General features: G+C 60.4%; 1 protein-coding gene across 2 annotated transcripts; it reads left to right on the forward strand.

The window, feature by feature from the left end:
• The first annotated feature begins 41 nt into the window (after positions 1–41).
• SLC26A11 (solute carrier family 26 member 11) lies at positions 42–17,475 on the forward strand. Of its 2 annotated transcripts, XM_039226484.1 has the most exons (17): positions 42–117; positions 1,116–1,351; positions 1,882–2,074; positions 2,405–2,490; positions 4,931–5,010; positions 5,795–5,937; positions 6,738–6,913; positions 7,293–7,365; positions 9,638–9,688; positions 11,179–11,239; positions 12,642–12,697; positions 12,772–12,912; positions 14,165–14,292; positions 14,824–14,923; positions 15,284–15,417; positions 15,825–15,897; positions 16,650–17,475. In XM_039226484.1, the coding sequence occupies exons 2-17, from the start codon at positions 1,118–1,120 to the stop codon at positions 16,739–16,741; spliced, it is 1,821 nt and encodes a 606-aa protein (XP_039082415.1). In that variant the 5' UTR covers positions 42–117; positions 1,116–1,117; the 3' UTR covers positions 16,742–17,475. The 2 variants fall into 2 exon arrangements, with proteins under 2 accessions (XP_039082415.1, XP_039082416.1); XM_039226485.1 differs by lacking the exon at positions 12,642–12,697.
• The last annotated feature ends 5,579 nt before the right edge of the window (positions 17,476–23,054 follow it).

The following is a 23,054-nucleotide window of genomic DNA, read 5'->3' on the forward strand; positions in this document are numbered from 1 at the left end:
ACACGGTCACGTGGGCCCGGGCCCCGCCCCTCCGCTCTCGCTCCTCCTTCCCTCTCCCTCTGCGGTTCCTGCGGACCCGGCTGCGGAGACGTCGGAGACCCCGAGCTGCGGCGCCAGGTGAGTTTGTCGCGGGCGGGGAGCGGGGCCTGGGCGGGGTGGGCGAGCCACGGGGGACGGGCTGGGGTCGCCGGGGGAGGCTCGGGGCCGGAGGTGGCGGGCTCCTCTCGCGGGGACCCTTCCCCACCGCGTCCCCCGCCAGGTCCCCGCCGCCCTCGGCCTTGCTGAACGGTCAGCAGGCGCGGGGTGCCCATCCTAAGACCCAGGGTCCGGGGCAAGCGCCTTCGAGGGCGGGAGGCGGGGCGCGTCCGGGTCCGGGGGTGCGGGGTGGTCCGGGGCCGGCTCTGCGCGCGGCGGGGTGGGGGGCGCCAGGCCCGTAGAGGGTGCTGCGCGTTCTGAATGAACGAATGGGCCTCGAACGTTCTCAGCGCCCGCTGGAGTTCCTGGAGCTCCTTTAGGGGTGCGCATGCCACAGGTGGGGGGGGTGAGGCGCGGCCTTGAGGCGCGAGACCCCCACCTCAGCGCCGCAGTCCGCCGTAGTGGGCGGAGCCCGCCGGTGCTGCGCACTTGGAAAGCCGCGGGGCCCCCGAGGCCGCAGCCCCCCCACCCGCACGCCGCCCGCCCTACGAGGGAGGGAGCCGCCTGGACCCCGCTGGTCCCCGCGCTGCTCCCGTTAAATTGCTTGGCGAGGAAAGAGGAAGAAGTGAGACGTGGAGTCTAATTCGTGCTTAGGTCTCTCATTGAGAAACCGTTTATCCCATTCTTTCTGCCGAGTGGCCGTGGAGAGAAGGCGGCTAGGGTTTGGGCAGGCGGCATTGAGGGAGGGCAGCGAGGAGGGGACAGGGCGGGCCACTACGTCTTTTGTTGAGGCTCCCTCTGTATTGGTTGTTGGCTTTGAGAGCAGGAAAGGGGCAGATTTAATCCATCTGGCTCAGGTCCCCTAGAGGATGCCCATGCGCCCCCTCCTCACTGCCCTGGACCCTGCCCTGCGGCTGGACCCTCCCAAGCCTAGATCCTGACTGCTGGCCTGTGTCGCCTCCATACCCCCCCCTCCCCAGGTATGCCCTCCTCTGTGAAGGCGTTGGGCCAGACCAGGCCCTCTGGAGCCAGCATGGCCCCCCAGGCCCGCTGCTGCTCCCCTGCAGCCCTGCAGCGGCGGCTGCCCGTCCTGGCCTGGCTGCCAGACTATTCTGTGGAGTGGCTGAAGATGGATTTCATCGCCGGGCTCTCCGTCGGGCTCACGGTCATCCCGCAGGCGCTGGCCTACGCCGAGGTGGCTGGCCTCCCGCCCCAGGTGAGACGTCTGCCCCCACTCCGGCCTCAGCACCTACCCACCCGGGAGTCGAAGAGAAATGCGTAGCGTCCCCTCCAGACAGGCAGGGCACCAGAACTCCAGCCCCGTGGGGCCCCAGGAGGCTTGGTGTGCCGTCTACAGCGCGTGACTGCCTTGGGGCAGACACACGCCCCTGTAACGGCTCTTGTCACACTCACAGGCGCTCAGCTGGTGCTGGGTTGCCTGATGGGACAGCAGGATGACTCACGGTGGCCGTAAGAACGTTTTCTTAGACTCCTAGGCTGAGATAAGGGCGCAGGCCTTTGTACCCCTGCGGGCGCCCAACTGGGAAGCAGGTGGGAAAGAGGCCCCCAGCTCGGTAGGTCCACACTGGCAGCTAATGGGCTGAGAGCTTCACCCCGCCCGTGCCCTGGGGCGCCCGTAGTACACGACAGCCACCCGCCGCAGATCCTGTGCCCAGACACCCATCCGCAGGGCGCCGTGGGCCTGCCATGTGCTTTCTTGATGCTCATTGCCATTCCCCCCACCAGTACGGCCTCTACTCCGCCTTCATGGGATGCTTCGTGTATTTCTTATTGGGCACCTCCCGGGACGTGACACTGGGCCCGACGGCCATCATGTCCCTCCTGGTCTCCTTCTACACTTTCCACGAGCCTGCCTATGCTGTGCTGCTGGCCTTCCTGTCCGGCTGCATCCAGTTAGCCATGGGCTTCCTGCGCTTGGGTAAGACTCTCGGGCCTGCCTACCGGGGGTACCCAGGCCCCTGCCTCCTGGGGACGCGCTGGGCCTCCGCCTTTCCTTCTCTGCGTTCCAAGTGCTCTTCCTGTGGGTGTGGGGGGGTCCTCTCAGCCCTCCACTGTTCTACTTGGAGAAGGGCCTGGGCCTCGGCCCCTAGCCTCTCTTCCCCACGGTCCAAACCAGGCCAGACAGGGCGTGTGCCCACAGTCCTTAGCCTCAGTGTGCCCAGCCCGCCTGTCCCAGCCCGCATCCAGCCACGTCCTCCGGGACTGGGCAGAGCTGGGACCAGCTTAGTGTTCTTTCTGGGCTGGCCAGGTTTTCTGCTGGACTTCATCTCCTGCCCCGTCATCAAAGGTTTCACGTCGGCTGCCACCATCACCATTGGCTTCGGGCAGATCAAGGTAGGCACAGCAGCTCGTCCCTGGGCACCTCCCGGGTAGTAGGACCGAGGCTGGGGTCCATACGTGTGGGCCAGCTGATGTCTTGCTGTTCCGGAGCTCAGAGCACGGTCGCTCTGGCGGGTCTCCGTCAATACCATGAGCCCTCGGGGGAGATGCTGAGTGTCGGTAGAACCGTGCTCAGTAACCTGGGGGACTGACGGGTAACGACAGTCTGCTCTCGCCGGAGTTTTCTTTTTCCCAGTTCCTGTGGAGTCTTTTTTTTGTTTTTAATTTTTAAAAACTTACTGGTGTGTGTGTGTATACATTTTTAAAGTTTCTTTGTTTTTGAGTGAGAGAGAGGTTGAGAGTGAGCAGGAGAGGGGCAGAGAGAGGGGGAGACAGGATCTCAAGCAGGCTCTGTACTGTCAGCATAGAGCCTAATGCGGGGATCGAACTCACAAACTGAGATCGTGACCAGAGCCGAAATCAAGAGTTGGACATCTGGGGCGCCTGGGTGGCTCAGTCGGTTAAGCGTCTGGCTTCAGCTCAGGTCATGATCTCACAGTTCGTGGATTCAAGCCCTGCATTAGGCTCTGTGCTGACAGCTCAGAGCCTGAGGCCTGCTTCAGATTCTGTGTCTCCTCTCTCTGACCCTCCCTTGCTCACACTGTCTCTCTCTCTCTCAGAAATAAATAAAACATTAAATTAAAAAAAAAAAGTTGAACACTCAACTGATCTAGCAACGCAGGTGCCCATTTGGTATTTTCCAATGCCATGCTTTTTTATATTTCTGTTAAACACAACTGTAAGAAATAGTCGAACCAATTGTCATTCTTTATCTGAGGTCATCATTAGTTGTCCTTTCGCTGGGTTTTAAGTTCCTGAAGGGCATGGTTTGCTTAGGGCTGCGGTCGCCCAGCCCTGTGCTTTGTAGAAGGGAGACGAGTGTTCAGTGGGGTGCGCAGAGGAGAGCTGAGCCCGGGTGTGGGAATGCAGCCCGCCCCCCCCACCCCGTGGGAGATGGAAGGCCCACCCCTGCCTGGGTGTCACCTCCTGGCGTCTCTAAGGCCTGGATCCCATGGCCGGGCTCTGCTCCCGGCTGGCCCAGCACCGGGTCAGGAGAGCATGAGCCGGAGGAAGGTAGCGCACCCTTTTTGTGCTCTTGCTACGTGCCAGGTGCTGGGCCGAACCCCACCTTGTGTTTGGTTCTCAGGCTGCTCCTGGGAGGCAGGTTTATCGTGATCCGCACTAGAGAGGAGGGGCTGCTTGGGAAGGTGTGGGCGGACACGTTTGTGTATCCTGCGCACACATATGTCGGGGAAGCTTGGCAAGTGCTGCTTCGTGGGACGGTCTGTCCTTTATTCTGGAAACACTCTCTTTCCTTTTCGGTGTCAAGAATGTTCTTTTATGCGACTGTAACACAGAGAGAGCTGCTTTTTTCCCCTGTATAGTTTGTTTATTTTAAGAGAGAGAGGGGGGAGAGAGAGAGGGAGGGAGAAAGAGAGAGATAGAATGAGAATCTCAAGCAGGCTTCGTGCTGTCAGCATGGAGCCCGCTGTGGGGCTTGAACTCACAGTCCATGAAATTGTGAGCTTCGCTTCGCAGAGTCAGACGCTTAACTGACTGAGCCCCCCCCCCCCAGGTGCCCCTAGAGGACAGCTTCTTAACGTACGTGTGCTTGGCGATGCCAGGTCCCCCAAATCTTTAACACCTTGAGCAGGTTATGATAGTCTTTTAAGAGCCCTAGGCTGGGGAGCGGGGGCAGGAGTGGGGGTCCTCCTGAACCTGCCCTGGGAGGAGCCCCCGAGGTCCCCGAACCCGTGTGTCTGCACCCCAGTGACTGCCCCCATGTGGAGCTGTGTGCAGCAGGTTTTGGGATCCTCGCAGCCTGACCGGGGAGTCTGGGCCTCAACCTCCTCGCTAGCCCTCCCCATCTTGTCTAAAGTGGATACAGAACTTAAACGCAGGGTAGAGGCCCTTCTCTTCTCCAAGGACCCCACCCTCCCTTCCCAGGAGCCCCTCGCCACCTGGTTTTCCCTGTGGCAGGAGGTGTTGCCTGGCTGGCGGGCGGGCGGGCTTCCGGGTGTGGGTTGTGGCGGGGGTGGGGGTTGGGGTGCCCTGCACGAGGGACAGGATGGAGCCAAGGGCAGTGGGGCCTGTAGGGCGGGGCGGGGCAGGCAGTGACCCCAGACCCTTGACCAGCGCGCCCGAGAACAGGTCCCCCCGCCTTCAGATCGCCAGACTGGTTTTCCTCACGAGGGAGAATTGTTCACCAAGACGTGTCATTGATCTCCTTCCCCCACGGACAGTGCAGATCTGCCGCGGGGGCTGTGGGAGCGGGTGCATGGTCCACAGAGGGCCTTGGGGTGCGCCCCCAGCAGGGCCCTGGCGGGCGGGCTCTGGGTGTACAGCGCCGGGGTGCTGCGGGAGGGCTGTCTAACCTGCGTGTCTGTCTGCACAGAACCTGCTGGGTCTGCAGGGAACCCCCAGGCAGTTTTTCCTGCAGGTGTATCACACCTTCCGCAGCATCGGGGACACCAGGTACCTGACGGTCCTGCCCCGTGTCCGGAAGCCCTCTCCCAGCCCCCCCCCCCCCAGGGGTCCCAGGGCGGCACCCAGGGTCACGGGGCAGCTGGTCAGGGATGCAGACTCGCAGCTGTGCGCAGACCTGCTCAGGCAGCAGCATCCGGTGGGGCCCTCGGGGAGTCGGTGCGCCCACTGACCCGAGAGCCGGCCCGCGGGCCCCTGCGCGGAGCCTTGGGTGGTTAGGAGTGGGAGGGCCCCGCGCAGAGGAAGAGCAGCAGTTTGTGTTCAGCGAGGAGAACACGGGCCATGGGGGAGCGAGGAACGTGCGGGCGCCCGAGGGACGAGCGGCGGGGGTGCGGGTGCCCGAGGGCTGGGGGGGCTGGGGCGTGGGTGCCCAAGGGACGGGTCAGGGGGGGTGCAGGTGCCCGAGGGTCCTAGGGCTTCTTCAGACGAAGGGCCTCCCCCAGAGGGAAGGCAGGGTAAGAACACCAATAGGTCAGATCTCCTTAGGCAATTTTTCCCGGAGGAGAACTTTCAGCAACAGTCAAGGCCAGAGCTTCGTGACTGTGACTGAAACCGTGAGCCCGCGCCCCACTGCCCCGGGACCCCGGCCTCTGCTCTCAGGCCTGCGCTGACCTGCGTGGTCACTAACTTAAATAAAGTTTTGAAATAGAACAGAGAAGCATGTGTCTTAGCGGACAGTGGGAAGAACAGTCGAGAGAGGAGAGTCTCCCGCTGAAGGGGCACCCGCCGGGGGAGTTGGGTGCCCAGGCCGGGTGTGACCAGTGTCTGTCTACAGGGTGGGCGACGCCGTGCTGGGGCTGGTCTGCATGGTGCTGCTGCTGGTGCTGAAGCTGATGCGGGACCACGTGCCCCCCGTCCATCCCGAGATGCCCCCGGGCGTGCGGCTCAGCCACGGGCTGGTCTGGACGGCCACAACAGGTGAGGGGTGTCCTGCACACGGCGGGGGGGATCCTCCTGTCTCTGGTCTGGGCATGACTTGGGCACCAGGATATTAAACCCAGGGTAGCTCTGATTGGCAGTCAGGGCGGAGAGCACCTTTTCGTAGCAAGAGATGTGAACCAAGGGTGATTTCGACCCTGCCCCCCACCCCGGGAGGTTTGGCAAGTTCTGGAGACCGGGTGGGGAGAGGCCAGGGTGGCCCCGAATGTCTGCCGTGCACAGCCTCCTGTGGCAAAGAGTGATCTGGTCCAAAATGACAGCGATGCTGCAGCCAGGAAGCCTGCCAGGCCCCGGGGGAGAAATGCTAATAGACCACCTGGCTCTGTCCGAGGCGTGCGGCTGTGGGCCTGGTTGCCGTCACACAGTGGGTCACAGAGCCGTGGAAGGTTCTAGACGGCTGGAGCGATTGTAGTTAAGACAGCAGCGTCAGCGTAGCAACGTGGCACAGGCTTTTGAGCTGGCTGGACAATGGGGCTCATATTCCGGGAAGAGGTAGCGCCCCCATTTAAGCAGCCAGCACAGCCCAGGCAAGGCCTGAGGGGTGAGGCCAGGGTGAACCGGTGGGTGACACTTGAGGGCCCTGCATGTCACCGTTCACCTGACCTGCCATCTAGCGTTTGCTGGTGCCTGTACCCTGGCCGCTGGTGCCCGTACCCCGGCCGCTGGTGCCCGTGCTGCTTCCCAGGCGGGAGCGTCTGGGGTCGTGGCTGGGGTGGGATGCAGTCACCCCCATTGCTCAGAGGAGCCAGGTGTCCCCGACGGGTCCTGTTCTCTCCTAGCTCGCAATGCGCTGGTGGTCTCCTTCGCCGCCCTGGTTGCGTACTCCTTCGAGGTGACGGGATACCAGCCTTTTGTTCTAACCGGGCAGACGGCCGAGGGGCTCCCTCCAGTCCGCCTCCCGCCCTTCTCGGTGACCACGGCCAACGGGACCGTTTCCTTCAGCGAGCTGGTACAGGTGGGTGGAGATGGGGACCCAGGCCTGCTGGGCTGAGCCGTGGCGGCCTTGGGCCTGGGGCTGAGCCCTGATGCGTTTGCTTCATAACAAGGAGCTCCGAGCCCAGCCGGGGCCCCTGAGTCCTCAGGGCAGAGCGCCTCTGGGTGCAGGGACGGACGTGCAGGAGTTCCAGATCGGGCACAAGCTCAGAGAACACCACCTTCATTTTCCTGCCCTGAGCCCAGAGGCGTGTCCTGCTCTGTGCACGCGCTGTACGGAGTTGCCTTCCTGCCTGTGTGAGCTCACGGCCCCACCGCTGAAGGACGGGTCACTGCCCGCTCAGACCCTGCGCTCCTTCCTCAGACCGAGGGTCACTTACGGCCTCTCTCTCCTCTCTCAGGACATGGGGGCTGGGCTGGCCGTGGTGCCCCTGATGGGTCTCCTGGAGAGCATCGCCGTGGCCAAGTCCTTCGGTAAGGTGTCCGCCGCCCATGCCTCCCAGGTGCTGCCCCGGAGCCTGACTCGCTTGCCTGCCCTTGGGCTTTCTGTTCTCTGCTTTGATTTTTCGCAGCTTGAATTTTTATCCACGTGGTACACGTTTGTGCTTTAAGCAGCAAGTTTATAGTGAAAGTGGATTCGCAATGAAACACCTCATCCAGGGGTGGCTGCTAACGCCTGGGAGCCTGCTCTCCAGAGAGAGAAGGCCCTGCATTTTGCCTTTGCCTTTTCTTTGGCAGAAGCATTCCCCACCCAGCTGGCTCCCAGCAGAACTGGGAGTTTGCCTCTAGTGATGAGTTGTGTGGTAGCCACGCCCCCACCTTGTGTTTGCAGTGACCCGACCTCATTCTAGGAAAATCAGGAAGGGAGGAGTTTTAAGTATATCTTTATTTTTAGTATAATTTGATTGAACATTTTCACATAATAGATAGTAATGCTTGTGTTTGATGGCAAATTCGCAAAACTCCTAAAAGTTTAACAGCGTCGGGCGCCTGGGTGGCTCAGTCAGTTGAGTGCCTGTCACTTGTGTTCAGCTCAGGTTATGATCTCATGGTCGTGGGTTTGAGCCCCGTGTCAGGCTCTTTGCTCAGCGTGGAGCTTGCTTAAGTTTCTCTCCCTCTCTCTCCTTCCTCTCTCCCTCCCCATCTGTCTCTCCCTCCTTCTCCCTGCTCAGGCTCACTCCCTCTTCCTCTGCCCCTCCCTGCTCATGCTCACTGGCTCTCTAAAAAATAAATAAATAAGTAAAAACAATTTAAAGAAAAAATGTTAACAATGTGCTCCTTCCAGTTGGCTGAGCAGAGCTGGCCTGTCCCCTCCTTGCCCCCAGGGAGGCCCAGAAACCTTAATCTACTTAAATCTCCCTCTCGTTCCTCCCTCTGAGCTGAGGCTGCTGGTCCTTATCCTGTCCCCTCCCTTCGGGACGTCCAGCTTTGTGTTGTCCGTGTGGACGGCGTTTTCATGTCGTTCTGTGCCGTTAAGCTCTCGCGCCGGGGTGTAGGTTGGTTCTAAAGATGAAACCTGGGAACGGCGCGTGCGCCGCTGTAGCTCCGTAGATCGGCTCTGGGTGTCCGGGGATGTCGTTTCCCCGTCCTGAGTGCCAGCAGCCTCTTCCGAGGAGAGTCTTGTCAAACACTCTTCCAAAGGCCAGTGGCTGTTTGAGGCCACGTTCTGATCAGATCTTGCTTGTACGGCTCTTGTTTTCCTGATTACCTTTCTCTGGCATGGGGGAGGTTTGGGGGCATTTTGGAGTCTGCATCTCATGGAATTTATGCCTCTTGCCTCACTTTAAAACTTTGTTTTCTGGGGCACCTCGGGGGCCCAGTTGGTTAAGCGTCTGTCTTTGGTTCAGGCCATGATCTCATGGTTCGTGAGTTCGAGCCCCATGTCAGACTCTGTGCTGACAGCTGCTTCAAATTCCCCTGCTCGTTCTCTCCCTCTCTCTTTCTCAAAAATAAACATTAAAAAAATTAAAAAAACAAAACTTTTCTTTCGAAGTCAGCTGATGTCCTGTCCTGACCGGAACGCTTGTCATTCCTGAAATGGGCTTGGAGAACCCACGCTGCTGCGCGTGGCCTGAGAGTGGCTGTTCCGTTCTTAAGTGTGTGAAAATTCTAAAGATTAGGATTTCGTGACACGTGAAAAGCACGTGAAATTCATGATCTCGGTGTTCATGTAAGAAAAGGCGCTCCTGGACGCGGTCATGCCCGCGTGATGCGAGTTCCCACGCAGCTTCCGGCTGTGACATGTGCTGGGTCCTTCTGACAGCGTGGCCGGCAGAGCCTGAAACGTTCCCAGCTGGCCCTTCGTGGAAATGCGTGCCGGCCGCCACCTCGGACCTGGGGCTGCTTGTACCCCCGGTGCCCGCTGGCTTACCTGGGGGTGAGCGCCTCGTCTGCGCCCTCCCTCCCTGTGCCCCTCACTTGTGATCAGAGAGGTTTTAGCTTCAGAATTGCCCCTTCTCATGAGAGCAGCATGTGTTGTCATACGAAACGCAGGAAGTGGAGACTCGTACGCCACCCGGTTAGCTGCTGTTTGCGCTTTCCCGTCTGTCTCTGCTCTGTCTTGTGAGACACATGCAGACACCTACGCGTGTGTGTTTGCACACGTTTTATATACGTGTTTACACGCTTACGTTTACATAACAGGTGATGCGGTGGGTAGATGTTTATGATCTAGGTTTTTATCTGACGGACGTTGACTCAGTGGCGTCGTGTATGTAGTGACTGTGTTTTTATTCTCTCTCTGTAGCTTCTCAGAATAATTACCGCATCGACGCCAACCAGGAGCTGCTGTCCATCGGTAAGACCCCCGCGGCGGCCCTCCCGAGCCCTGAGTGTGCATCTGTGCATCTCACTTGGGCTGCGCAGACCGTGGTGACTGTCGTGGGGAGGTACACACAGCAGAGGTGGCCCAGAGTCGGGCCAGTCCCCAGACGGTTCTGTGTGTGGTCACACGGAGTAGGCAGCTGGCCTCTGGTGTCCGTTCTGACTGACACTTATTGAATGCTTGCTGTGTACCAGACCCTGAGGTCTGTAGCCGCCTCACTCTGGGTCAAGGAATGCCAGGAATGTTCCCCTCTGGGGTCAGATCGCGGAGGAGCATGGGCAGGTAGAGCTCCAGGACCCTATCTGCCCCCACCCGTGACCACCCTGCAGGCTGGGCAGGTAGATCAGTGAACACCTGGCTAGACCCCGCTATTGGATGGGTCTGTGCCAGGTGTTGTGGATTTTTGTTTTGTCTCCATGAATCTGGCCTCCTTGATGATTCATTTTGAGGGCATGGCACGAATCTTAAATTTAGTTACATTACTGTTTTTAATTTGTGGACCTCAGGCTTGTCTGTCTTTCCTTCCTGCCCCTTGTGAGGCGGGCACGGGTCTGACTGGGCAGCACCAGTAGGTGCCTTCCCAGGGGGTCTACCAGGGGGTCCACGGGAACCCCCCACGCCCCCTCCCACCAGTGCTACTTCACTTCGCAGCAGCATTTTGGGCTTGAGCCACTGAGTTTCCTGACCGCACGTGGTGTGGGGCTCCAGGATGGGTCACGGGGACTTTGGGAGACCCCTCTCAGAGCTCATGGTGGATGGCACCGTGGAACGCCCACACCACGCGGTCATGTCTCTGATCTGAGACTCAAGGGGCCATGGGAAAGAGAGTGACCACGTGCAGTCAGCGCACTGCCTTTGCCACGTCCATTGATGTCTGGCCTTGCTCTCGGGGCGTGCGCCGGCTGTGGGAGCCAGGAGGGCCTGGTTCTGAGTGGGCTCCACCCTGAGCGGTGTCACAGGCAGGTACTTGAACTTGTGAGCCCAGCATGGCCTTGTGGACTGTGTGGGATTGTGGTGTCTGTGCAGGTCCTGGGGCTCGCCACGTGGGTGATGTACACGTGGGCTGATGACTTACCTCCGTTTGTAGGTCCCAGCCCGTGTCTCAGGTGTGGGTGGGTCAGTGTCACAGGGCAGGAGCACTTACCAGCCATGACCTTGTGCCCCAGCTGGTCATCTCACGAAAGGATTGTGGATTTGACGGAGGAGGTGGGCAGCTGACCTCTGGGCACGTGGGCCTCTGGGCCCATTAGAAAAGGCATGTTCAGTTCACCAGGGTAAGGCCGGGGCCAGAGTTATTTTAAAGTTAGGGTCAACCTCAGTGAACTTGGCAAAGGTCGTGATTTGTGTTTCCTTCCTGTGACAGACACGGAGACACGGACATAGGACACCTCGGGGGATCCCTCCCGTCTGTTTGGTATCCCTCTCGCTCTCGGATGAACCTCTTCCTTCCGTTTTCTCCCCAGGCCTGACCAACGTGCTGGGCTCCTTCGTCTCCTCCTACCCGGTCACAGGCAGCTTTGGGCGGTGAGTGACCACGCCCTTCCTTCTCTGTGCCTTGGGTGGGGAAGGCCCCAGCCCAGGCCAGAGGGTCCACAATGCGCTCAAAGAGCCTGTCGGGCCCCTGCCCACATCTCGATGCCACTCTGTTCTCCTCTGGGGCAGAAGTTGGCCTGTGGCAGCCGCATCCCTAGATCAGCGGCGTCCGTGGGGGGCAGGACTGAGGGCGACTACCACCCTGCACCATCTCACCTGGGTTTCCCTGATCGCTGGTGCCGCGGTTTACCCCCCAGACATTCCCGCATCTCGTACCAGGGCGCGTTCCTAAAAGGGATGGGAAGCATCACGCTGTGCGTGGAGAAATGGGGCGCGGGTCACAGCCTCCTCGTGTGCTGTCGCCGAGGGACCCTGCAAGGCGGGGGTGGGGGGCAGGGCAGAGAGTGACCTGTGCTGGAAGAAGTGGGGGCGTCGGTCAGCAGCGCCCGCAGCCCCAGCATGGCTGGCCTGGCCCCGTCTGAGTACTGGACCTTGCGACACCCCTAAACCAAGGGGTGCCACAGGGCACAGTCCACGTGCTCCCCCACAAATAGGAGTCACGTGGGGCCGAGTCAGCTACTGGCAGGTGAATGAGCGCGTGGAACGAAGCGGGCAGCCTGCAGGCCCTGGGCTGTTTGTGAGATAAAACCTCCGTGTTCAGTCTGTCTTCCCACTCCCTTCTGTGACGTGACCTGTCCCTCAAGGTCACAGGTTTTGTGCCCCCGCCTGGCACAGTGCCTTGCATGTGATGGGCACCGGAGAAGCCAGTGAGTGTTTGAGGAGTGAAGCCCCTGCCCGGCGCCGCAAAGGGGAGGAGGACGCAGGCTTTCCCTGGCCGTGAGCGACCGACTGCCGTATCCCAAGGGTGGGCACAGGTCGCCGTCGGGTGATCGAGAGCCGAAGTCAGGGGGCCCTTCCTTTGTGGCCCTCGCGGTGGCAGAGGGAAATGTGGGTCCCGGCCGAGTCCCTGGGCAGAGGAGCCTTTTCCTGGGATGCGGGTCTGAACCCAGCTTTCCAAACAGGCAACAGGGAAAGGGAAGCCGCAAAGTTACCTTCCTGTCCCCCTTCCGGGAGGAGGCTCGCTGTCTTGCACGCGGCGTCTCTCTCCAGGCCTCTTTCTGTTCCCGCGCACATGTAGGTGATGCGTGTGCAGAGAGGGACGTTCCTCCGCTCGATGTCACCGGCACGTCCGCGTAGCTGTGAACACAAGTGACGGTTCTGGCTGCGCTGCCGTGACACAATGCCACAGGCTGGCGCGGTTATCCCCCCTCCCCCGCTGCGGGGTCGGCTGCCCCTCCGCGTCCCCACTTAGGTGCCCGTGTCCACAGGGCCCTGAAGTCCCCTTCCTGGCCCAGGGCCCCTCAGCCACGGGGCTGTCCGTGTTTCCTTCCAGGACGGCTGTGAACGCGCAGTCGGGGGTGTGCACCCCAGCGGGGGGCCTGGTGACAGGTGAGCACCCCCCACTGAGCCGGGAGTGCGGGCGGGTGGGGCTGGGGTCCCCGTGACGCCCTGCGCCCCCACAGGAGTGCTGGTGCTGCTGTCGCTGGACTACCTGACCTCGCTGTTCTACTACATCCCCAAGTCCGCCCTGGCCGCCGTCATCATCATGGCCGTGGCCCCGCTGTTCGACACCGGGGTCTTCGGGACGCTCTGGCGTGTCAAGAGTACGTGTGCCCTCGCCTGTCACACGCACGCGCCCTGGATTCTCCCCCACCGTCTTCCGGGACCCTGCTGGCCGTGGGTCAGGAGGCCGGAGAGCGCCCCAGACCTGCTCCATGCGGTGCTGAGGGCGTCTGCAACCTACCGGGCGCCCCTGCTCCCCTCCCCCCCCCCCCCCCCCCCCCCCCCCCCCCCCCCCCCCCCCCGCTTCCCCTCACCTCCACCCTCGCTCCCCCTCCCCCATTCCCATTCTTCTCTCTCCATCCTTTCTCCTCCCCTTCCTCCCCTCCCCCTCCTCCCTTCCCCCCTCCTTGTTCTCTCCTATCCCTGTCTCTTCCCTCCTCCTCTCCCCTACTCTCTTCCCCTTCATCCCTCCTTTCTCCTTTCCCCTCCCCCCTGCCCCCTCCTTTCTCTCCATCTCTCCCTCTCCCGTCCCCTCCTTTCCTCCTCTGTCTTCTCTGTCCCTCCTCTCCCCTCCTTCCGTCCCTCCTCTCCTGTTCTCCCCTCTCCCCCTCCTCCCTCTTCCCTCTCTCCTCCCTCTCCTCCTCTGCCTTCCCAGCCACAAGCCTGGCCTAGCCGGGGACACACGAGGGACTTCAGGGTGACTCCCGCGGCCCCGGCCCTTCTCAGGGCTCCCTGGAGCCTCCGGTGCCTTCGACGGAACAAGCGCTCAAGCGTTTGTTTTGTTGGTTGAAGCGGGAGAGGGATTTACGGGGCTCACCTGCTTCCTCCCGTCTGTCCCCGAGCGTCATTGGTGACTTTAGCACGCGTCACACGCACCAGTTCTTTGCTGTGTCACCGCCGCCATCTTTGGGACAGCCTGGGACGCGTGGCCGTCGGGGGCACCTGTGTGGGCCCACAGGTGTCTCCGCCCACACGGAGGGAGGCCCAGGGAGGCGGGGCCTCGTCTCAGTGACACGTGTCAGGGTCGCATCCTAGGCTGACCCCCAAGCCCTCCCTCCTGCCCCAGGACCCTTCCTCCTGCGGCTCAGAGGAGCCGCGTGTGCTGCCCAAGGACTCCCCGCGTCCCTTCCTCAGGCCCCTGACAAGCGCCCACGGCTGACCACCTCCCAGAAGGCAGCGTCCTGGGCCCGGCCGTCAGGTCTTCGTGGCCCCCAGCCAGGCAGGGACGGCTGTCTTGCCCCTGGCACGTCCCAGCCGGTGTGGCCCGCGGCCCGTGCCCGTCCCTCTGGGGCTCGGGCTCGCCGGAGCCAGGCTTGTTGCGGGGGCCGCCCTCAGTTGCACCCCTCCCTCCAGGGCTGGACCTGCTGCCCCTCAGCGTGACCTTCCTGCTGTGCTTCTGGGAGGTGCAGTACGGCATCCTGGCCGGGGCCCTGCTCTCCGCCCTGCTTCTCCTGCACTCCGTGGCCAGACCCAACATGCAGGTACCGGCCCGCCTGGCCCGCCCACGCCGGGCTCTGCCGCCCTCAGGGGGCCTGCACTGTTTCCGTGCGACCGTGGCCCGTGGCACCACCCAGTGACCATTCACGTGGTGAATGGGTGTCAGCCTCCCGCCGAGAGCCACAGAGCTGTCCTGCTCGTGAGGGCGTGGGTGGGGTGAGGGCCCGCCGGCTGTGCTCCCCCATCCCGGAATGTGAAGCCGAGGGTAGGGGTGAGGGCCCACCGGCTGTGCTCCCCCATCCCGGCAGGTGAAGCCGAGGGTAGGGGTGAGGGCCCACCGGCTGTGCTCCCCCATCCCGGAATGTGAAGCCGAGGGTAGGGGTGAGGGCCCGCCGCCTGTGCTCCCCCATCCCGGCAGGTGAAGCCGAGGGTAGGGGTGAGGGCCCGCCGCCTGTGCTCCCCACTCTGTTCTGTTGGCCTGGGTTGGGGCCTCCTGCTGGAGGGGCTGCCCTCTCGGAACTGCCGGGCTGGACTTGGCTCCGGGACGTGCTGGCTGTCCCCTGCTGTGTCCCCAGGTGTCCGAGGGCCCGGTGCTGGTCCTGCAGCCGGCCAGCGGCCTGCACTTCCCAGCCATCGAAGCCGTCCGGGAGGCGATACTGAGCCGGGCTCTGGAAGGTGCGTGGGCTGCGGTGCCCGCTGGCTGCCTGCCACCTTCCCTGTGCCCCGTCTGCTCCCGCAAGACTCCGGGGCCCCGTCCTTGGCTGTTGGGGAGCTCATCCCCTCAGGCCCAGGGGGTCTCAGGGTGCCTTGGGTGGGTGCCCGCCATCTCTCTCCAGGGGGGTGGGGAGCTGTTACCCAACGTTTGTTCCTAAAGAGCAACCTTGCTTCCCAGAGTCAGTACTTAGGAGGAGGGGCCTGTCCTCTAAAGGGAACTGCTGCTCCGTCCCTGGATGGCCGCCTTCTGTGTGGACCAACCCTCCCCGTCGCGGCCCCCCGTGCCCCCTGGCGCTGACCCGCTGACCACTGTTTCCACAGTGTCGCCCCCGCGCTGCGCGGTGCTGGACTGTACCCACGTCTGCAGCATCGACTACACCGTGGTGCTGGGGCTCGGGGACCTCCTGGGGGACTTCCACAGGCACGGCGTCACCCTCGCCTTCGTCGGCCTGCAGGTGGGTGTCGCGACGGGCGGCCCTTCTCACTCTCAAACCTGCCCGTGAGGTCGGCGCTGCTCCCGTCCCCGCAAGGCTGAGTGAGCTGCCCAGGGTGGCACAGGCCCGGGCACCTGGCTCCAGAGCTTTGTCGCACCTATCACGTTCCTCGTCGTTTCCGGAGAGCTCGCTTCTGCGTCTCTCGTAGAGCATCCACTCACACCTGTTCCTCTTCTAGCGTAGCCGGGAGGCCCGGTCTCTTCCCTCCGTCTCCCCGAGTGGAGGTGAAGGTGCAACTCCCTGGACACTGCGGGGGGGCAGCGACGTGGCCGGTGGCACTGGGCCTGGGGCCCTGCTCCAGACCGCGTGTGCCCGCGTGCGGAGACGGGAACAGCCCCGCCCGGAGCTCAGGTCTGCCCGCCCCGCAGGTGCCCGTTCTCCGCGTCCTGCTGTCTGCCGGCCTGAAGGGCGTCCAGCACTTCTCCACGCTGGAAGACGCAGGTGGGTGCGGCGGAGCCTCCGAGAGCCGCGTCCGCCCCGCGTGCCCCCCGCCTGCGGGGTCGGGGCAGAAACCCTGGAATCGGAGGGTCAGACGCACAAGTCCAGGGGTGGGGAGCGTGGGCCGCAGAGTCGGGGTCCGTTTTGTTCTGGGGATTTATTTTAGGGGCGTGTTTTGAATGAAGGCACAGTCTACGTTCAGTGAACACACAGACCTTAAACGTGCAGCCTGAGGCCTGATGGGTGGATACAGCCAGATGTCCACAGTTGAGATGGGGAACGCTTCTGTCATTCCAGAAGGTTCCCTCAGCCCCTCTCCACGACTCTCACCCACCAGAGTTGGCCGCTTTTCTGATTTCTTCCACCGTTGGCCAGCTTTGCCTGTTGGAGAACTTGACATAAAGGGGCTCATAAGGGCTCTTTCCTCGTCTGGTTTGTTTGGCTCAGCGCGGCGTCTGAGACCCTTCCGTGTCGTTGGCTGGAAACAGCTGACCCCCAGGACGCGGATGGGACAGCTGTGGCCGGGCCCGGGCAGGGGGCCGCCCGGCACGGGGGAAGGGTTCTGAGGGCGTGGGAAATGAGGAGGCTCCGATCAGGGACGTAGCGGGAAGCCTGCCTGGGGGTGGAGGTGCCAGCCAGGGGGACCCCGGCTCCCTGTGCACCGGGCTGAGGTGCCAGCCTTTGAGCCCATTCTGTGAAGCGACCCTTCCTTGCTTCCTCCTTCTTAGTGCTTGCAAACCTCGTTTCTTCTGCAGAGAAGTACCTGAGGCAGGAGCCAGGGACCCAGCCCTACAACATCAGCGAAGGTTCTGTTCCGGAACACAAGGTGGCCCTGCTGAAGGCCTGATTGGGGCGCTGATGGGCGTCTGATGCTTGGGGAGTGTGCAGAAAGTTCTAGATGCTGTGATGCCGGACGCCGCCCTGTGAGCACGCCGGGCTGAGGGCGCTGAGCAGGTGACCCCAGAAGGAGGAAGCCACACACCAGGACCCATAGGTGCCTGTATTTGGGGTGACTGAAGATTCCCTCCCTTCTGCTCCTGGGCACGAACCTTTTCCTGAAGAGTGGTGTGAAGACCGCCTTCTGGAATGACCGACCACATGAGAAAGAAGGGGCGGGACTTCTGCCCGATCCAGGGGAGGGGCCTTCGTGCCCCATCACCTTCCTGGCTACAGGGGAGGTTGTGTGGGCAGGTCGGAGGTGGTTCTAGTCTCGGTGGTGGCGTCCATGTTGTCGTCGGGGAGAAAACCAAGGTGTGCCGAACGACTTCAAAGTGTCTTGGTAAAAATAATTTTGTCGTTTGCTGTTTTTTAAATTAAAAATGTGACGGCTTTGGTGTTTTTGTAAAAATCGTAAACGCTTCTCGTAAAAGCTGCCGGAAATCGTCTCCTCCGTCCGCTCTGGGGTAGCTCAGACCCCGTCCCCACAGCCCGCGTGCGTGTCTGTCCATAGTCAGCACGTGGGTTGTATGTGACGGTCGGGCGCAGACGGGGTCCCCTCCCACACGGTGCTCTGTGACCCGTACCTTTGTGCAGTCCTTGCTGTGAACGACTCGTGTTAATAAATAGAATCCGTGACTCCCAGTGGCTCCGTCGTATTTTATTCTGTGCGTGTGTCACAACAGCCCCCTGAGCCTCTGCACGGGGACTCTGCCTGTCCCGCGTGTGCACGCACTTTCCACCCCTGCCGTCACAGCCGAGGAAGGCTCTGCTCCCGGACCTTCTTGGAGAAAGAGCTCGCTGTGCACGCGGACCCCCTGGGGCTCGCTGGTGGTGACACGTTCTGGCCAGGTGCCCCGGGCCCCGGTCTCCTCATGTTTCTCCTCCCAGGCCCCTCAGCGCCCTGTCCCTGAGTCTGCATTTCCTTCCTCGAGTAGCCTCGCCTACTCAACCGATCATGTCCTCGAAGCCTGTCTGCCCAGCCCCCGCCACCCAGGGCCCCAGGGGGCAGCCGCCCGGTTGTTCCCCAGCCCCTACACACCCTTCTCAAACTAAGAGACCAGCCAAGTCGCAGGGCGCGCAAGCCCCATCCGCTCTGGCGGGCCCTCCGCGCCAGGATTCTCTCCCAGAGCTGCACCTGTGAACCTGGAGGTCGGCTTCCAGAACCTTCTCCCAGGGAGCAGATCCAGGGATGCATATCATGACCTCATTGGCCGTTGTAGAGAATGAAACCAAGCTATGTGTCTCCATATCAGAGCGTCCTGGTGGCGAAGCACACGAGCTGGGATGCTCTGGGTGGGTAAGGGGCGAGGCAGAGCCCCACACCCCTACACACGGTGCTGTTGAAGGAAGAGCTGCAGAGCAGCGTTCATCTCAGGAGACCATTTGTTGGGGTGCCTGGGGGGCTCGGTCGGTTTAGCGTCTTGACTCTTGATCGGCTCAGGTCATGATGTCACAATTAGTTCAAGCCCCCATTGGGCTCTGCTGACAGTGTGGATCCTGCTTGGGACTCTCTCCCTCTCTCCCCGCCCCTCCCCCATGAAGTGTGTGCACGTGCACACGTGGTCTGTCTCTCAAGATAAAAAAATCTCAAAAAAAACCTAAGTGACATTTTAGTTTTGTATCCATATAATATATAATAGAATTAAATTATGAATTCAGCTAAGTTTAAAATTAATATATATGTTACTAAATTATGAACTTACTAAATTTGTAATTGATTTATAATTAGAGCTTAATATAAATAAAAGAGGAAAGACTGGTATGGTCAGCTGCATGGAAGGAGTTGGGAATTTGGGGCCAGAAGACACGGGGCTGGGTAAGCCCCCTCTGGGCCTTGGCCCACCAGCCGGGGCCCACGGGACTGGGGCTCATGACCGTGTTGGCTGGTGTGGCGCCTTCAGCAGGCCGATGGGGTTGCGGCGCCGCCAGCACCGTGGCAGTCAGGCAGTTGTGTGTGTGGTGCATGGCTGTGTAGCACTGACTCCCGACTCATATCAGGCTGGGCCCTGATCCACGTGCCTCAGCGCTTAGGAAATGAGCTTTGGGGGGCGCCTGGGGAGCTCAGTCTGTTAGGCTTCCAACTTCAGCTCAGGTCATGATCTTGCAGTCCATGGGTTTGAGCCCTGCGTCGGGCTCTATGCTGACAGCTAGGAGCCTGGAACCTGCTTTGGATTCTGTGTCTCCCTCTCTGCCAGCTTGTGCTCTGTCTCTCTCTGTCTCAAAAATAAATAAACGTTAAAAAAAAATTTTTTTTAATTAAAAAAAAAAAAGGAAATGAGCTTTGGTGCAGATGTACCCGGGGAGGAGAAGGCAGAGTTAGGTGATGCTTCTGGAAGCAGGGAACAGCAGAGACGGCCCCCGGATCCTGGACTTGGGGCTCCGCCTGGGGACTTGGGGCTCCGCCTGGGCCGTGCTACTTTGTTACAGTGCCCTGGCCAACCCGCTTTGTCCGCAGTGCTGGCTCCCCAGGGGAGCAAGTTCTCCCCCCTTCCTGGCTGGCACGGAGGGGACCTCATGGGTACCCTGGAAGCCATGTCCTCAGAATGTGGCACCATCGATGAAAACGTGCCACAGACGCGAGCCACGTGTGCCTTTTTAATGTTGCCAGCGGCCCTCCTGAGCAAAAAGTAACAGGTGAAATTTACATTATTTAACCTGTGACATCTGTATTTAAGCCGTGACATCCAAAATGCCACCCTTGCAACCTGTAATCTATACACAGCTCATGGACGAGACTATGTACGTTATTTTTCTCACACGAGATCTTCGAAACCTGACGTGCATCGTACGCTCAGGACACGTCCCCGTTCAGACGGGCCCCCCGGGAGTGCCTGCTGCCGGGTGTGTTGCGTGGCTGCCGTGTCAGAGAACGCAAGTTTGAGACGTCAGCGTCCAAGGTGGTCAGGAGGCCCCTGCTATCCCGAGATCGTGGCTCATGTGGGCGTTTGTCTCCATCCCCGGAGGTGACGGTGCAGGAGACAGTGTGGCGCGGCCGCTTGCCGAGAGCTGTTTTGAGCCCAGGCCCTGATTCTCGCTGTGTGACGTTGGGGAGATGGTCTGAGCTCTCCGATCCTTAACTTCCCCATCTTCCAAGGGACCATCAGGATTTAACTGCAGAGCAGAGTGAAGGCCTGGCGTGTGTCAGGCACTTGAGTAGCCACTGCCGCTCGGAACCGGACCTCCTGGCGTTATTTCTCTCTCCTGTTCTCCCCTCCTCACCACAAACGGAATGCCTTCGGTGATAAGCAGGTCTGTGGGACAGTGCCCGGCACAAGGCACGGGACGTGGCTTGCTGCAGGACTCTGGTGATGGGGACGGGGAAGGCAGAGGAGAGGGCGGAAGGGAAGCGTTTTGGCCTAGGCTGCTCCTGACCTGTCCTGGGGGTGGGGGGTGGGGGTGAAGCGGGGCCAGGTCCCCTGTGATGGCTCCCTCTGGCCTCCTCTGCAGTCTGAAGTCACCATGGCAGGGTCCCCGGTGCCACCAGGCTCGGTGGCCAAGTCCCTGCAAGGCCCCACACTCAGCGAGGCCTCCTCGTGGGTCAGGGTGCTCTGTGTCCTAATGTGGGGAGTGGGTGTCCCCATCAGTGTGGCAGGGACCCCCATCTTTCCTAGAAAGCCTGCCCGGAGCTGGGCTACCCTGGGCTTTCCTGGAGCAAACAGCAAACTTTTTCCTGACTGACGTGTGATTATTTGTATAAAATCTCTTCTGGGGCGCCTGGGGGGCTCAGTTGGTTGAGCGTCTGACTTTGGCTCAGGTCATAATCTCACGGTTCGTGAGTTCGAGCCCCGCGTCAGGCTCTGTGCTGACAGCTCGGAGCCTGGAGCCTGTTTCGGATTCTGTGTCTCCCTCTGTCTGCCCCTCCCCCGCTCACACTCTGTCTCTCCCTCTCTCAAAAATAAACTTTAAAAAATAATAAGAAAATTTCTCTGTGTAGATCTGTCTATCCTTTGTAAATTCAGCTACTGATGCTGGCAGAGAACCTGTCCCCCTCCCTCCAGCTTTAAAATAATTTAAAAAAATTTTTTTAACTTTTATTTTTTTATTTATTTATTTTTTTAAATAGTTTTTATTTATTTCTAGGAGAGAGAGAGAGACAGCATGAGCAGGGGAGGGTCAGAGAGAGAGGGAGATACAGACTCTGAAATTGGCTCCAGGCTCTGAGCTGGCAGTCAGCACAGAGCCCGACGCAGGGCTCGAACCCACGAACTGCAAGATCATGACCTAAGCGAAAGTCGGACGCTCAACCGACTAAGCCACCCAGGCGCCCCTTTAACTTTTATTTTTGAGAGAGAGAGAGAGAGACAGAGACAGAATGTGAGCAAGGGAGGGGCAGAGAGAGGGAGACAGAATCGGAAGCAGCTCCAGGCTCTGAGCTGTCAGCACAGGGCCCGACGTGGGGCTTGAACCCATGAACAGCAAGATCATGACCTGAGCTCAAGTCAGACCCTTTACCCACTGAGTCACCCAGATGGCCCTAAAATAATCTTAATCCTGTGGAAGGACCCACGTTTATTATCCAGACCACACAAGCCTTCTGCCGTGCCAGACGGCTGCGTCTTTCCGCGGAGTTTCGGCAAAGCCCACGGAGCTGGTGCCTGTAGTCGGTTGGGTTGTGTCCCCATGAAAAGAGTTAATTCCTGACCCAGGATGCCCGTGACTGTGACCTTATTTGGAAACAGGGTTTCTGAGGGCGTAATTAGGTGTGTTTAGGGTGGCCCTAAATCTGATGGCTGGTGTCCTTGAGACGGTGGGGACACACGTGAGGAGAGTGCTGTCCGGGAGCCACCAAGTCACTCAGCCACCACCTTCTCCATTCTGTGGCCCCTGCTCCCTCCACAAATAGGGAACCATCGCCCTTCCCTGAGGGCTGGTCTGCGTGGGGCCGCCGCCCAAGTCTGGGACTCAGGCTGGAGGCTGTTTCCGGCCCCCACAGTTTTAACCCGAGGGGCTTTGACTCGGGCAGTTTTTACTGCATGGGGTCAAGAGCACGGCCCCTAGTCAAGAATATCGAGGCCCGGAAAACTGGCTCCCAGCAGCCCAACTCCACCCTGACCAATCTGCACCCCAAAGCCTATTAACGAGCAACTCAACGACCTGGTCTCTCACTCAGACGTGTTGCCTTTCCCCGGGGAAGACCAGAGCCGAAAATGCCGAAAATGCGATCCGAAGGCAGGCCGGTTAGCAGATACTATCAAAGCCCCTCTTGTTTGGCACAGTTTTTATTTGCACAACTCTGGGGTGAGTGAGAGGGTTTTGTTCAGCCCTGCCTGCTCGCACAAGCCGTGCTTTGAGATGGCTGGAGGCTCCGATCCGGGCTGGGGCCACAGAGCTGTGCCGTGGGCAGACCCACTTCTCCTCATAAGGCCCCCTTGTTCTCGACCCCTCCCCACCCCTTCCCGCTTGCACTTAGGCTCCCTGCAAAGTGCACCCCTCCCCGCGCTGGCAGCGCTGTAGCAGCGGAGTGTCCTTCCTGCAGTGAGCCCAGGAGCATCGATGTACGCGGGTGAGGAGCAAGGCCGCCCACGGGTGCGTTTGGGTCACCGAATCCGTGCCCCAAACTCTGGTGGTTGTGATATCAAGATCAAGGACATTTCAAATGATCCGACATCCACGGCATCTGGAAGATATCCTATGCTGGGTCTGGTCAGGGAGACCCCGTGGCCGAGTCCGCGGGCTTCCGCGGAGGTCACGCAACTGACCGCGGGACGGCCGACTGCACAGGCTTCCCCCCTGCAGATCTCCACGCGGAGGAGGGAGGCTTTGTGAAAGCTGGGCCAGGAGAGTCAGGCTGCGGGGTCACCACGTGGTTAAGGACAAACCTGACACCTTTCCTCACCCCCTCCTTCCTTCATCCCAGGACCCCACCCTCCTCCTGCGCCGACAGCCAGTCTCTGTTCCTGGCTTGTATTTTGTTATTTTCTGTCTTATTTCTAGTGGTATGAGATCATATATTACATTTATACGTTGTTTTACGTTTTGCTGTTATTTATTTTATTGTGTGCATATTTTAACATATACATTTATTACAACGATCCCAACTAGGGAATGTAAGGGGCCTTTTCTGTGGGTGTTCAGACTGGGCTCCTAACACCTGGTTTTCCTGGTTTTGTCTTTATTCGGTGTGCTCTGTGAGTTTCGACTTGGTTCTCTGAGGTGCTCGCCCTCCCTACAGTGTACGTGTCCTGTGGACGGGGGCGGGGGGACATTTGCTACCAGCTTCT

The sequence above is a fragment of the Hyaena hyaena genome, unplaced genomic scaffold (assembly GCF_003009895.1).
Source record: "Hyaena hyaena isolate Hyena2069 unplaced genomic scaffold, ASM300989v1 scaffold_21, whole genome shotgun sequence".
NCBI classification, from domain to species: domain Eukaryota; kingdom Metazoa; phylum Chordata; class Mammalia; order Carnivora; family Hyaenidae; genus Hyaena; species Hyaena hyaena.

What these genes read in the sequence shown, in the direction of transcription:
- SLC26A11 (XM_039226484.1), top strand. Translation starts at nt 1,118, where the DNA reads ATGCCCTCCTCTGTGAAGGCGTTGGGCCAGACCAGGCCCTCTGGAGCC. An exon ending in AGCGGGGGGCCTGGTGACAG is followed by an intron (nt 12,698 to 12,771) that starts GTGAGCACCCCC and finishes GCGCCCCCACAG; the next exon opens with GAGTGCTGGTGCTGCTGTCG. An exon ending in CTCCACGCTGGAAGACGCAG is followed by an intron (nt 15,898 to 16,649) that starts GTGGGTGCGGCG and finishes TTTCTTCTGCAG; the next exon opens with AGAAGTACCTGAGGCAGGAG.